General features: G+C 41.8%; 1 protein-coding gene across 1 annotated transcript in view; it reads left to right on the forward strand.

Moving 5' to 3' along the window:
• Positions 1–16,101, forward strand: part of lrp1bb (low density lipoprotein receptor-related protein 1Bb) — a 205,093-nt gene that overhangs the window by 158,991 nt on the left and 30,001 nt on the right. The window contains exons 51-66 of the mRNA XM_068746405.1: positions 1,754–1,873; positions 2,557–2,685; positions 2,994–3,116; positions 3,551–3,691; positions 3,923–4,110; positions 5,260–5,443; positions 5,530–5,615; positions 9,096–9,218; positions 10,649–10,830; positions 11,124–11,323; positions 11,913–12,101; positions 12,244–12,392; positions 12,554–12,647; positions 12,948–13,064; positions 13,514–13,633; positions 14,294–14,413. Of these exons, the coding sequence (XP_068602506.1) occupies positions 1,754–1,873; positions 2,557–2,685; positions 2,994–3,116; positions 3,551–3,691; positions 3,923–4,110; positions 5,260–5,443; positions 5,530–5,615; positions 9,096–9,218; positions 10,649–10,830; positions 11,124–11,323; positions 11,913–12,101; positions 12,244–12,392; positions 12,554–12,647; positions 12,948–13,064; positions 13,514–13,633; positions 14,294–14,413 (2,265 nt within the window). The remainder of the gene's footprint in view (positions 1–1,753; positions 1,874–2,556; positions 2,686–2,993; positions 3,117–3,550; positions 3,692–3,922; positions 4,111–5,259; positions 5,444–5,529; positions 5,616–9,095; positions 9,219–10,648; positions 10,831–11,123; positions 11,324–11,912; positions 12,102–12,243; positions 12,393–12,553; positions 12,648–12,947; positions 13,065–13,513; positions 13,634–14,293; positions 14,414–16,101) is intronic.

Raw genomic sequence — 16,101 nt, forward strand, 5'->3', positions numbered from 1 at the left:
CATTGGTGACTCTGCATTGCCTGTAGGTATGAGACTGTGAATTCTTTTTGCCCGCTATGTGTTAATCATGTGATGAACTGGCGACCTGCCCAGAGTGTACCCTGGCACTCACTCACTGTCAGCTGGGATTGGCTGGAACCCCTTGGCAGCCCTGCAGAATAAGCAGCCGTAGATAATGGATGGATGGATGGACTCGCTCTTTAAATTTTCTCTGCAGCTATTGGTTGGTTTGCCATAACAATTTTCACAGGCTCTTATTGGCAATGTCATTTTTGTCACCATAAGGCTGGCATCTGTGCGTCTGACTGGCATCTTTCAAAGTATTGAGGGAGTTTGCATGAGTTTGTCTTTATTTGTTCACGTTAGTTTCAACAACGAAGGCAAGGCAGTTGAGTGTAACTTGGGTTCACATGTAATGATCTTACGCATGTTTTCGCTAAGTGGCCATGATTGTTATTGGAGAGATGCTCATGAGCACGCTTCCAGTTCCTCTATCTAGAAATATCATTTATGGCTGTGTGAAATGATTACCTACTATGCTTCAAATGTGCTCACATCAGAACGGAAACTGAACCGAGAGGAATTATGCTACAGTTCTGAAGTTTTGAATAGCTTTTTTCTTTTTAGGACAAACAATGTTCCCGTTCGTCTGAGTTAATTACCATATAAAAAGCAGCAACCACTGATAATTTGTCGGCAATGGCAAAGCGGCTTGGGGAAAATGTCATTACATCTCAGGAATTTCAAATCCCACATCTGATTAGATGAAAAAGTAATTTGTCACTTCACAATGCACAATGTGCTTTTGTTCGGTGTGAAACACGATTGAAAATGAGACATGAAAGACTTTCTTTGATACTTTTAATGTGCTGCAAGACCTGTTATTTTGTCAAACGCTCGAAGTAGCTGCTCACATTTAGAGTGCAAATTTAGTATCATGCAGCGAGAGTCTGGATAATAACAATTTCCAGACTTATGCATTTAACGCTTATCGTCTCGTACATCATCCATGGAGTTGATATGATGTATGCAGCGAGGGTGGACAGTGATGCAGGATGCGATACGCCATTCCCTCGGTAGGATGCATAATTCCATGTGCTGGGGTCTGACCTAGAAGACGCGTACCGCCTCTCCCTGTCTTGACATCTCATCAAAACTCTGGAGGACTTTTCCAGTCCTGACATCTGAGAGAAAGAGACTGCAGAAGGGCTGAGTGACACAAACTCAGCGCAGATTATTACTATATGCTCATTTTACACGACGGCTTTTACACTGTGATCAGCAGAGTACTCCCTTATGCGACATCCAACTGTTCGGAGTCACCCCCAGCAGCCTCGTTTCTTCTCAGTGAAATATGGAAAATAAAAGGTTGTTAATTAATACTTGAGTGCTTTGATAATGATGCAATATTTCATCATTGTTTTGTGTTTGGTTGATGTTTTTGAGCTGAAACTGGGAATGTGCATCAAGATGCCTTGTCCAGTGGGAGAAAAGGAAAAAAAGTACTATATATATATATATATATATATATATATATCTGAAGTAATTTGTGTGGCAGGTACACTTATGTGTTCTGCTAAGCAGAATAACTAGAGAGAAAAACAAGCAAGCCAAGGGGAAAATACAAGCCATCTCGCTTATTGTGTTTTGATTAAAAACACTCGGCCATAGGGGATGTCGCTTTTCTTGCTGTTTTTTCCCTCACTTTCTTTGATTTATGGCATCGAAATTCCTTTCCCACTACCCTCTGCAGACTCTTCATGCTTGTGGAACCAGTTTGCCTGCTCAAAGAACAAGTGCATTGCAAAACAGTGGCTGTGTGATGGCGAGAACGACTGCGAGGACGGCCTTGACGAAAGCATCCAGATCTGTGGTTAGTGCCCTTTCTGTTGTCGAGGGGACTGCTGTTTGGTGTAAAAGGTCGCACTCGCTAAATTATGTACAACAGCCCCATGCATTCCAGTTAAAGAGCTGCAAATGAATGGACAAAGATGAAACATTCTTAATGAGACAACGACCGCTGACTTTTCTGATGATTTGAGTGGGCACAATCCTCAGGCCCTAGAGGCGCAACTATGTTAGTGAGCAAATGAGATGTGTGAGTCATAAATGGTACAACAGAATAAAAAGAATCTGACCACAATGGAGAGACAAGAATCGCTTTGAACATGGTTATATAATTGGATTGTAATGGGGGTGTCAAGGAAATATTAATTAAATGTCCCAAAGGTCTCCTTCGCACAATTATCGTCAAGAGCAAGATGCGCATTTTGGCTGCACATACTTAATTGAACTACTGTATTTACTGTTGTTTCTCGGGTAAGCAATTTTATCTGCAGTTTTCTATTGCCTTAAAGGGCAGTCTTAAGACAAAGAATAGTATTGCTGACTCACAGAATTCTAATAATTAATTGTTACCAACAGTAGCGCGGTCATTACTTCCACAGAATAAAACATTTGTATAGGTCATATAGAGGTCCTCTACTCATATATTCTCTGTGGTCCGGTCGGCACATGGTGTTATTTTGAAAGATGACCATGTGATTTTCCGGTCAGGCTCGGTAACGTGTGCTCCAGGGCTCTTCAGCTGTCCCGCTTCATACGCTTGCGTCCCGAAACGCTGGCTCTGTGATGGCGAAAGGGACTGCCCCGACGGAAGTGATGAACTTTCTGCAGCCGGATGTGGTAAATTCTAGTTAAACGTATTAAAAAAAAGCTTTTAAAAATGTGTGTACTTGGTGTAATGTCAGGATGAAGAAATAATTTATTGCCTATTATTCATGTATAACTTTAAAGTCCATCAAAGGCTTACAAACAGCACACTCAACACTTACTCTATAATCTCCACGAGAAAAATACAACCTAAATATGAAATGTAGTGTAGATTAATTCTTTTTTCAAGGCTAACGTTGATGATTCACACATGCTGAATGCCGTGTTTACAAAATGCGTTGATGAATTTGTCCTTGTAACCGTTTCCTCTCATGCATTAGCACCCAACAACACATGTGATGACAGCTCGTTTCGCTGCAGCAACAAAGCATGCATCCCTCACCGATTCGTCTGTGACCACGATGACGACTGTGGGGACGGGTCTGACGAGTCAGTGGAATGTGGCAAGTCGATTTCTCTCGTTGTCTTTGCTTTTTGTATTCACAACTGATGTACGAATATGTTTTCAATGAAGTAATAAAGTGACATCCGAACATGGCGGCTTTTCTTTTGCTCGTTCGTTGTCACTTTTTGAATTCTGAATCATTCTTCTTTGAGGAAAAACCTTCTTAATGAGAGGCGACAGGTATTCAAAGGAACGAAAAGAGCTTTGAATGGAGTCCAGTGGCTACCATTCAAGAGCCTTGACATGGAGGGTGGAAAGGCAGGATATTGACAAACAGTAGTGTTAAATGCTTTCTATTAAAATTTTAATTAAAGCACACAGAAATAGAAAAATTTGAATTTGGAAATAATTACAGTCTTAATTCTGCAGCGGTGTCATTGCACTGACCTGACCATACGTTGATGAATAAAAAGAGTCTGTCTCTGCCTTCAGTCTATCGCTCCTGTGGATTAGAGGAATTTCGTTGCGGGGATGGCCGCTGTCTCCTCAGCTCTCAGTGGGAGTGTGATGGCTATGCAGACTGTCCCGACCACTCCGACGAACTGCCTCTGAACCTCAAATGTCTGGCCGCAGGTAAGGCGGCCGTTTGGCTCTCAGCTGGATTCTCTTCATCAGTGTCAGAATAAGCACAGATCTCCTAGGAAACTGGCAGGGCCATATGGTGAAAAAGGCGCCACAACCAGGAGAGCTTCCTTGAAAGGAATTAACCTGTCAGGATCTATTGTCGGGTCAAAAACAATCCCAACTTTGTTGACAAATTGCAGGGCTTTGTGCCAGTGACAGTCATGTCTCCGCTCCTTTCAGGAAGCCTATGCAATGGCTCCTTCTTCATGTGCTCCAACGGACGCTGTATCTCTGAGAGAAGTCTCTGCGATGGGAGAGATGATTGCGGTGACCGGTCAGATGAAAGGAACTGTAATGTGAATGAATGCCTTAATCGCCGCGTCAGTGGATGCACACAGGATTGCCAAGATCTTCCTGTGGGATACAAGGTAAGTGTTGACTAGTCGTATATCTGTGGCTTTTACATACGGCCGTTCTGACAATCATCTGCCGGCTGCAGTTGCTAAATAGCAGATTGAAATAAAAAAATCTGAATACAAACAAACTACAAACTGTTCTAAAGCAAGCATCCTTTCAAATGTGCACATTTGTGGACCCACTGTACAATGAGTGCTCATTTATGAATGAGTAAAACATGTCCTGTTTCCAACAGTGTGACATCTAACGTTTTAATTTATAGACTTTACTGACCTACCGTTATCAGAATTTGCATCATTATTAGTACTTAAAATGTGGAGCGTCTATTCCTAATGGCGTGAACATGAATGATTAATGGGTTACCGTGAATCAAACCCAACTTCATTAAATAGATAAAGATGGGTTGGAGCATACATACGTTATTAGTGTGACTTTTTGAATAACCTTGAGCACTGTAAGGAGAGTTTAATGATATGCCAACTGTCTTCGCTCCCTCACTGTGCTGGCTGACTGTACAGTGCCTGGCAATGGTGACAAGGGATGTACAAGCATGCATCCAGGTCAAGGTTAAATCTGGTAGATTGTTCAGATGGCAAGCACTGTTGTCAGACTCCAATAGTTTATGCCTTTGCCTTTAGTTTTACCTCTCCTGAGCGTCTGTAAGATAACGCTCACTGATCAGAAGAGTGGCTGCCATGACAGGAGCAGAGCTGGATAGAGAGCACATCAATGCAGACCCTTAGCTCATCCAATTGCGTCCTGAACAGGGAGATCAGCAGAAAGACCCTCAAGGTTATAACTTTGGATAAGGAAGGGATTTGCAGTGGGTCCAGAGCAGCTGATACAAGCACTTTGAGTTATTTTTGTTGGGCCCTGGTCCCTGAACTGCAATGGACCTTTTGAGCCATGTTCGTGCATGTCGATATCATGGCTTTGAACATCATTTATACATATGTCAGATGGTAAGTTTTCGTCGCTGGCATGCATCACTTTGTGAAAAGAGTATTGGAGTCTAGAATGTGGGCTGTTTCAGTCAATCTAGAGTTACAGTAAACAGACCTTGCTTTTATGATTTAATTGCAATAAATAAGTAACTCAAATGTTATTTGCTGTCAAAAATCAAATGAATCTGAGGCTTTTGTCTTGCATTCTGCCATCAGTGTAAATGCTGGCCTGGTTTCCACCTGAAGGATGATGGCAAGACGTGCGTGGATGTTGACGAGTGTTCCACTACCCTCCCTTGCAGCCAGCGATGCGTCAACATGTATGGCTCCTACAAGTGTTTGTGTGTGGATGGTTACGAAGCCTTGGATCGTAACCCTAACACATGCAAAGCTCTGTCTGGTCAGCCTGCTTTTTCATTTCTTAACTTGCAAGATCTCATTATCTGAGTCCCAACATTTATTTATCCTAAATGTTTGTTATTTCAGCTGAAGAGCCTTTTCTCATCATGGCAGACCATCACGAGATCCGGAAGCTGAGTGTGGATGGCTCAAATTACACGATCTTGAAGCAAGTAAGTGATATTTGCATCTCCACAGTGCGCCTGTAGTGACATTTTCATAGGGTAGAGGATAAGTATTCATCATTATTGCATTGACATTCTGCTGAGAGGCTTCAACAGAATGCCTCAGATTACCATCTAGTCCCCTTTGAATTTGATTTTAAAATTCCCCCTGAGTCTTCTTCCACGTCCGTAAGATTTTTTTTGAAGGATGGCTTTGCTTCTGTTTGGACATTTTTTAAAACACAAATTTAAGCAACAGTATGATTATTTTGATGTTAAAATTTGCAGCCATTGATTAACTGTCCCTTCTGTTCTAGTGGGTAGGATTCATTGCTCACACCACCGCTGCCGGACCGGATTAGATTCCCAGGCAGGGAGCACCTTTAGGGTGGCATGTTGGCGTAGTGGTTAGTGCTGTCACCTCACAGCAAACATCCTGTTTGTATGTGGTCCTCGTGGGTTTTTGCGAGGTTCTCAGGTCTCCTCCCCCCTCCACAAACATGCAATTAGGGGGAATAGATTACATTATCACCGTAGTGTATGAGTGTGTGTGTCAATGGTTGTCTGTCTGTCTGGCGACGAATTTGAGGTGTACCCCGCCTCTCGACCGTAGCCAGCCTGGATGGGTGCCAGTAACTCCAATGACCTGCAAAGCGGAATAAAATGGATGGATGATTTGTATCACAAAAATGGTTGCGATAGTATTGAGAAATCTATAAGGGTCACAATATTACAGGACAATAAAGTCAAATTCTCTTTTTATTTCCCATCATGAATAACAAAAATCATGCACACATTCAGAGGAAATGGAACATTGTGATTGTTAGAGAACAGAAGTGCAATATGAAGGACCCTGGGGAAACGTTTTGTCAATTATTCCCCGGCCATCATAGCTGCTCAGGGCAGTCTCTAAATCTGACCACTGATTATCCAAATGGTCATCTGGGATTTCCTGTAAATCAACGTATAGCTACAGTCTCCTCATATTAACCTCTTGAGTCAATGCACTCTACTGTCTGTATCAGAGTTCTCTGCAGCCACAACTCACTTTAATCACTGAGCGTGAGCGTTAATGGAAGCCTCAGACAGGGAAATGCACATCGCTCTGCTGAGTGGTGGCGGAGACATCAGCGATCTCATATCAGATTGTGATGCCATTACATACCCTGTTTAGATTATATGTTCATGATATTATGCAAGTTTCAAATGATGGTCGTTAGCTTACCGTTTAACATTTGTCCAGCCAAACACACACACACACACACGCACACATCTGTTTACGACATGTTTATATGACACAGCGGAAAGCGAGCCAATCAAGTGTACGACAGATTCTGTGGTCTCACCCATGATGTCAACCAAGAGGAAATTGTCTCTTTCTACTCCGATAATTTCCGTTTGCCGCGGATGATGGAACCCTCTATTCAACTAAAAGAGACTTGGACTTGGACTTGCACTTGAAAGACTTGAATTGGTCTTATAGAAGTCGTAGTGGGCGTTTCTGATCCTGGGATAACATTTTTAATAAAATAATGTGGACTTGTCTTTATCATCTATTAAAATGCCCATTCATGGGAAGATATTAGCAAATTCAATTTGCAAATTTTGCCTAAAATGGCAAGTATAGATTTTCAGAGCATGAAGTGCATTATCGATAGGTTACAGCGTGCTGCCAATATTTCTGACAACTTGGTGGTTGCTATGATGGAAATGATGCCCTCTTTAAAGCTATAATTTTGGGATAATTTTGATTTATTGTTTGGGCTGTTTGCCAAAAAGTCAAGTAGCAAAGTCAGTTGGTAAACACACTTTGAATGAAAGCACTGCCTTTATAATTTACAGTCAGATGTATAATCTTTACGATAGAAAACAGAGCTGAACATGTGCAACAATGTAAACTGGCCTGAGCACAAGCCCCACGATAAAACGTTTGCTCGCACTTTGGCCGACTTTTTTGATCCTCTCCAGAGTTCGGATGCGCTTTCACACCAGCCCAAACGGAGCGTATTAGGAAGGAACTCTGGTCCGTTTAAAGGGGAGAAAACAGTGGCAGTGTGAAAGCACCCTTATATACTATTTGAAGTGCTTTTTATGTATTTATAATTAGGCTTGGTTCTTTGCTATGTCTACGAGGAATGGCGAGTTAATTTATGAGTTGTAAGAGCTGATAAACGGAATTGTTGGTCTGGTCTCTATAGCTAATGTTCGGAATGGTAGAGGATTCCCCCCAGGACACGTTGGCGCCTGTGTGCGAGGGTGTTGATGATCTGATGAAGATGTCTTATTTCGCCTGTCAGATGATCTAACACCTTTTTCTTGGCACCCTCAGTGAGAGACGGCAGGGTGGGGGCATTTGTTTAGTGAGGATCTCGGTCTGACTGACAGAGCCGTCCTATGAGCATGACAGACTGGGGAAGCACCTCACTCTCTCACTTTGATAGGACCCTGGTTTCACAGAACTCCTCTTCAAATGCTCTGTAGAGCTGTAAGCATTAGAACCTATGGGAATGCACCAAAATCAATATTTCTTGCTTGCACAGACACTGTGCAATTCCAACTTAACTTGTTGTGTGTATATATATATAAATCAACATCTATCTCCACAAGATGCCTCGAGGCATAGCACTGCAAAAGGGACGGAAATAGGCCAGAAGGGTGAAAATATGCTTCACGGTGAGCCATTAGACGACTGAGGTAAAGACAGGAGGCGGAGCTAGAAGTGGCGAAGGTGAAGATGCTGAGGTTCTCATTGGGAGTGACCAGGTTGGCTAGGATTAGAAATGAGACAATAAGAGGGACAGTGAAGGTTAGTTTCGGAGACAAGGTCAGAGAGACCAGACTTCGATGGTTTGGACATGTCCAGAGGAGAGAAGGATGCTGAGGATAGAACTGCCAGGGAACAGGGCTAGAGGTCGACCCAGGAGAAGATACATGGACGTAGTGAGGGAGGACATGAGAGTGGCTGGTGTTGGGGAGGACGATGCAAAGGACAGGGTGAAGTGGAGAACATTGATTTGCTGTGGCGACCCCTGACAGTACAAGCCGAAAGAAGTAGAAGAGGCGAGCCATTAGACAGCCTGTGTACACAGATTTATTGATTAAAATATAAACATAATTTGTCAAAGGCATTTGGGAGGGATGACTGGAAAATGCGACTGAAACGCCTGCCGCGTCGATTGGCTGTCAGTGATAATGGCATTTAACAATGTTTGTGTTCTGACTGTCACGATAAACTACATTGAGCCTGTTGAATCTAGCTGTACTCAATCTGTTATTAAACACTGTCAGGTTACATCATTGATATGCAATAAACAAGGGTTTAAACAGGGCTTTGTCATTTTCACGGACCTGTATATCAGTATCACTGGAGGGCTAATGGGGAATACGTACATAAAGGTATACTATCTAGTTTCACCTTTTTTCATTGTAGTCTAAAGTTATATCTTATTCTATAATTTCATTGTGGTTTCTCTGCATCTGCATCCTCAGGGCCTCAACAACATTATCCACATAGACTTCGACTACAAGAAGGAATTTATCTATTGGGTGGATTCAACTCGGCCGAGCGGTCGAAGGATCAACAGAATGCGCCTCAATGGGAGTGACCTCAAGGTACAACAGGATTTACTGGATGTGGCTCCACGCCGCATGATAACGTGTGTCAATTTACCCAAGATTCATTGCCTTTCATTTGAATGGTCACTGTCCAAACTGGATCTATGACTTTTAATTCCATTAATCATTAAATATTATTTTTGTTGTAATGATAAAGGAAACATGATTGAGTGATTCATTACTGCTGCTCAGTTGACTGGCTTCATTTTTCTTTTTAATAACTACGATGACTGGGTGTTTGATGATAATGGGAAGATCTCTGAATTGAATAAAGTCAGCTGGGCTTGTCGGAAAAGCTTGGAGACATTTTACCTCTTATATAAGACGCTTCCTTTAGTTCTGAATGACTGATAGTCATCAAGGTTGTTAATTCACAATGACAGTTGTTGAAACCCCTGGGAGGTTGGAGTAATCTGACAGTCAGCTATTTCCTCATATCTCCCCGTAGTCATGTAAATGGTAGACCACAAACTGCCTGACAAAGAGCCGAGAGCTAATTGGCAGTTACACAGTTCAGTGACATGATGACATGATTTATTGAACAAATCTAAGAAAAAATCAACCAATGTTTCAGTGATAATTGGTTTTATTTAGTGACATGTAATGCAACAGTTTTTTTTTTTTGCTTCAAGTAATTGGATTAACCTTAAAATATATACTGTACTTGTTTCCAAAACTTTTTTTTTTAAACAGCCAGTATCACTATAGCGACAAAAATCTGTCGTTCAATAATCTGAAACCCTTTTAGACTAATCTCATGATGAAAGTGAAGCCCTTCGAAGAAAGTTTCACCGCATTAACGTACTTTGAATTAAATGGCTGATGATAAAAGGTGTGTTTTCAGCCCAAGGTGAGACAACTACCAAGCGACTGCATAAATCAAACATAGCGTGGATTCATTTGTGTTTTAATGAGCGGTATTCAAGTTAACCTTCATTTCCATATGAAGCGATATTTTTATGCAGTGCATTGAAGTGCAATGAATAAATGACCAGGAGGACTTGGAATGAGTATCAACTATTCCTCCTCATTTTGTCCTGCAGAAGTAGCTTTCTTGGAAAATTCTGCACAGTGGTATTAAGCTATCTTTTGGCGCAGCCTAGTTTTAATGCCAAGATTTTCTTTTTTTTTACCACGAAACAATGACGGAGAAAGTCCTTAAAGAACATTCTGTTCCATAATCAAACATTGGTCAAGTGCTCACATTTCTTTTTTTTCTTATTTTGTGAAAGCCATTGAGTTTATCTGCCAGCTGGCACAATGCTCCTTTGTTATAAACAACTGCTTTTGCTAACTCAGAGATACACTTTCTTCGACATATTGATGAAGTTCCTAGATTGTTCCCGGATCTTGTTCAAGTATCTCAAATACCTGCATTATGTTTTTAGTCAATTTAGAAATTGATCTTCCTCTCACTGCATCACTAGATAGTTCACAGAACAGCGGTGCCCAGCGCCTTAGCGGTGGATTGGATAGGAAAAAATCTCTACTGGTGTGATGCAGAAAGGCAGACACTGGAGGTGTCCAAAGCCAATGGCCTCTACCCCACCATTCTGATCAGTTCTGGCCTCAAGAACCCCACAGATCTCGCTCTGGACCCCCAGGCAGGGTGAGCATATTACCATTGCTGTATTGCTCAGTGTAATGGCTTTGTGCTATCTTAATAATTGATTTCACAGCTGTAGGGAGAATGGAGTCACTCTTTCAGATGTTTAACCGAAGAATTTAGATCTCATTTCAGATTATTTTTTTGTCTGCAGCTGGGATAGGTTTCAGCCCCCTGTGATCCTACACGGGATACACAGTCACGGAAAATGAATGAATGACTGAATGAATGAATGAATGAAAAAAAGAAATGCATTTGTCTGCTATAGTACATTAGCTCGTTGTTCTTCTGAATAGGTACGTGTTCTGGGTGGACTGCTGTGAACCTCCTTACATTGGGCGAATTGGCATGGATGGCCGAGGGCAAAAGGTTATCATTGACACGGGGATCTATAGCCCCACTGCCCTCACTATTGATTATACCAACAAGAGGGTCTACTGGGCAGATGACAACCACATCATGTTTGCCAACATGGATGGCACACAAAGACGCAAAGGTGAGCCTGAGGTGTCGGAAATGCGTTCGTGTACATTTTCTTGCTTTCTTGCTAAAAATTGGATTAGAGATTTAATCATATCCTACACGTCAGATAAATGTGATGTGCGATACAGCAGCATCAGCACGGATACTGCAAACAGCCCACTTTCTCCAAATCTGACATTTTCAATGACTTCAACTTTAAATTTGTTGACAGTAAGGTTAATAGTCTTACAAAAATATAAATACATCATTGGTATGAATCAATGGATGCTGTCAACTGAAAGTAAATACCCCTGCCCACATGACACAAACAGTTGACTAAGTGCACTTGTTTAATTTATTTGCAGAGTGAATTTCTACATTTATTCATATGAGCATTGTATTTTATGCCATTGCTTAAAAGTGACTATTTTAAAGTTCCTAGAGTTGCCTGTGTGTTGTTATAAGTTGTATAAAAATTGTTTTATAACTCCAATAGATCTGCTCTATAATTGAAATTTTCCTCCAAGACAATTTATGTCAAACATTTTGCAGCCATTCAGCTGTTAAATTATGTTGAAACAGAATCCAGACGACACTTACAATAGCAATTTGTCCCTCCCCAGTTTCCTATGATCACATCCATGGGGTAATGGCCCTCGCTGTGTTTGAGGACTTTGTCTATTGGACGGATGGGAAGTCCAAATCATTACGACGCGCTCACAAGACAACCGGCGCTCAAGGGATGGAGCTCCTCAACTCCTGGCAAGCCATCAAATCTCTGAAGGTCTACCACTCCCTGCGCCAGCCTGAAGGTACGAAATCCATCTGGCACTCGTGTCCATTCTGTCCTCCCATGCTGAGCCGTTGCTGTGGGCCTCCTGTATAGTGTTGAGACGGAAATGGCTTGTGCAATATCGTCTGAATGTAGATATACACGTCTGTCGTTCTCTTCAGTACCCAAACACCAGTGTCAGATTGCGAATGGAGGATGCAGCCACCTGTGTCTCTTGTCTCCCGGTGGGGAACACAAATGTGCCTGTCCCACTAATTTTTACTTGGCCGCTGACAACAAGACCTGCCTCTCCAACTGCACCTCCAGTCAGGTCCGTCACATTCCTGTTCCATTCTACACCCCCCTGTAGGTCCTAGGAAATAGTTTTGCATTGATTTTGACTTTGGCTTTGAAGAAAGTTGAACAGTGAACCAAATATTCCTGCTGGCTCTATTTTTATTTGTCTATTATCTTTGTGTGTGACATTAATAGTTTCGCTGTGGGACAGATGAGTGTATCCCTTTCTGGTGGAAGTGTGACACTGTGGATGACTGTGGGGATGGATCAGACGAACCTTCTGACTGCCGTGAGTGCCATTTTATTCCAAGACTGGCTTTCATAATAATAATAATACCGAACCACAAGACATCCCAGAACTTATATTCTGGTGGTAACTGTGAAAGTAATTAAAACTGAATTGGAGCTGAGGGGCCTCTGTCTCTGCTGCTTACTTTACTGTTTGGTTTTTTTAACATTTTTAGCATTTAGTGTCACCTGTTTTGACCTCTTTCAAATTGAGTTCTGTACAATACTATTTTTCTACAGTCTCTGATCCAAGTCTTAAATTATACCCTCTGATTTTTACTTATTATTTCCTGTCAAACAGCGGAATTCAAATGTCAGCCTGGGCGTTTTCAATGTGGCACTGGCCTTTGTGCTCTTCCTCCTTTCATCTGTGATGGAGAGAATGACTGCGGTGACAATTCTGATGAAGCTAACTGTGGTAAGGATGGAACTACTGTAATAGTTCAAGCTGCCACATTTAGAATCTGTTCCTGTTTTTCTAAGGAAACTGCTGGACTTCAATTAAAAAGGTCCAATTTACCATTTCATGTTGGGACAATTAGTGAAATTCTTAATTAATCAACCGAAAACTCATTAAATTATATAAATTGCTTGAGTAATTCACCTTTCACAATGCACAACATTCACTGCTTGTCGCTGTGTAAATGAAAAATCAGCAATATATATATATATATCAGATAGAACAAACAATATGGAACTAATTAAAATGATAATTAAGAGCAGCAGTGACCCATCTTCTTCTCCTTGCCTTTTTTTGCAGATAATGCAAGGAAGAAAACTTTACAGCAGTTGTAAAAAGTACAAGTAAAGTTTTCCACAACAATGACTTTCCTTTTTTCCTTTGCTTCTGCCTATTTTCTCTTTCAGAGACATACATCTGTCTGTCTGGCCAGTTCAAGTGCACTAGGAAACAGAAATGCATCCCTCTAAATCTGCGCTGCAACGGTCAGGATGACTGTGGTGATGGAGAGGATGAGATCGACTGCCGTAAGAACGCCCAGCATCATTATAATCTGGCTTATTGTCTTAAAAATGGCCGCACTGAGCTTTAAGACTTTATAAATATGTTCAGCCTCTCCAACCGCTCGAGCAAATACCTCGCCTGTAAGACAATGCGACACCATTAAACTTGCACAGTCCTCATTAGGTATTCCAAAAGTCAACCCTTGTCATGGCCTTTTCCTGAGAAAGGGATTAGACATTGAATCACAGAGAAGATTTCCTCTGTCATGATGTAACTCATCAGAATATCACACGCCGTTCAAGTCTTTCAGGCCACCTCATTTGTCTTGCGTGTGATTGAAAAAAGGGTGAGAGTCAGGGGGAGAATGCGAGAAAGTTAGGGAGGAGAAAGAGGGACGCTTTAATTAAAGTCGAGCTAATTACTTCACCCCTTCTCAGACTTCCATGCGGATTGGATGTGGCTTAAAATGCAATTTTGTAATGAATACCTCGCTGCTGAAATTAAAACGCTCTCAGAAACGATGTTTTCTAACAAGCAATCACTGCAACCTGCATATCATTAAGTGGGAAAAACGTATGTGAGGTGCACATAGAAGTGTTATTAAAATTACATATTAAAATGCGAACACTCCAAATGTCTGCCTGCCTAATGTTTCTCACACAAGGTCTCTTCTTTGCCTACAGCTGAAAGCACCTGCTCCCCAGAACAGTTCCAGTGCAAGGCATCCATGCACTGCATCTCCAAACTCTGGGTTTGTGACGAAGACCCCGACTGTGCCGACGGTTCAGACGAGGCTAATTGTGGTGAGCTGTGGAAACCGGCACGTAACCATGAATCACATGACTTAATTTAGTTTTGTTAAATGGGGAGGGATCTGATTTTAATCTGAATTAATTTCACACTTGGCTTCACCTCATTCCAACTTAGTCCTTCAGCTTGTTTTTGTGTCGTGTGAAAGGAGGAAGCCACGAAGTATAGTCCCCATTTTTGTAAATAAGACCAATAATAATGACCCCAGTGGGAATTTCTTAGCAGAAGTTTAAATACTGCTTTGACCTGAATTTTGTCCTTCCTCCATATAGAAAAGGTTTTTAGCATAGCAATTGCATTTGCTTGAAGAATCTGTTTTCTTCACTCAAGACATCTGATGTAAATATTTCTACAACTCCACTATGTAACTGTTTTGTCCTAAATGCAATTAGATTATTGAAACCACAAGTCCTTACGGCATCTTCATCCGTCTGACACGTCGTATGTGAGGAAAGATGATGCAAACCCCCGGCATGTCTGCCAGCTTTACGGTGCATGCATTGTGTCTTTCTTATTTGTGGTACGCCATGCCCCTTTTTGCTACAGACTTTACACATGATTCTTATTTTGCACTCACTGACACTGTCACTATAACTATCTCCTCTTTTGTCACCGGCTTTTCAAAGTCACAACACAAATCACAGCTGGTCTCACTAGAATAACTTCGCAGCATTGCATATGTCTTAAAATCCCTGGAACAAAGATTTTGTTTTTTTACCGAGGTGCAGATGCAGAACAATGTTTGTTTTTAAGGAGATTATATTTTTATGGTTGACTGCTTTGATAGTTAACGGGATTATGCGGAGGGATAGTTGGAGGAACCATGGGCCGGCACGGGGCGTGGATCAAGAACATTCTCATTCATTGCACGTAGCAGATCCAAGACATTTGCGTCTTTCCTTTACACTTCTAGATGGAGCTTTTTTTTCCCGTATGTTGTGTTGCTCTGCGAAAATGCTGAAACGATTCACACAGAACAATGTAGAGTGGTGAGCCTTGAATCAGGCAAGCTGAGCAGTCTTGTGTAAAGTTGATCGGACAAGCAGCTATATAAAGTATGTGCTCCCCTGAGTGCCACGCTAGTGAAGAACCTGCACGCTTTGATGTTTGGTGCCTCACACCTCCACCTGATAGAATTCTTTAACTTGATAAGACGCAGATGCAAAGCTGAGTAATGTTGTATCTGCAATGTTCATCAGTGTCTTCATCACCTTCAAAACTTTCCAGAGTGCAGTCGAGAGCTAATGCTGCTTCATATCTACTTTATTTTCACTTTGAATTTTCTTAGACAGTTAAGGGAAGTTTTGCTTGTTAGCACCGTAATGAGCTCTGACTTGGCAGGGAAATGTTTACTCTTTTTTTTCTTCTTCTACCCTGTGTCACATCTTTTAAGTGCTGTAAGTGACTGAGCTGCTTCCTAATGAATCGCTGCAGCGTAGTGTGTTTTGCGGCTGTTCTCAGCTTTCCCTGCTGATTCTCTCCTCCTGCTGTCATGTTGGAAAGAGATCCAGGCAGAATTTGCCACCCTCCTCTTTACGCGCACTTCTTCCCGAACTGATAACGCTGCTACCTCGGCCATTATCCCCGATGATGTCGGTGCAGAGATGACTTTTTAGAGGGGAGGCTCTCCATTTGACTTTGAAAACCGTTTTTTCTGGAACAAACATGAGAACATCGAGTC

Source organism: Brachionichthys hirsutus, chromosome 12, assembly GCF_040956055.1.
Source record: "Brachionichthys hirsutus isolate HB-005 chromosome 12, CSIRO-AGI_Bhir_v1, whole genome shotgun sequence".
NCBI classification, from domain to species: domain Eukaryota; kingdom Metazoa; phylum Chordata; class Actinopteri; order Lophiiformes; family Brachionichthyidae; genus Brachionichthys; species Brachionichthys hirsutus.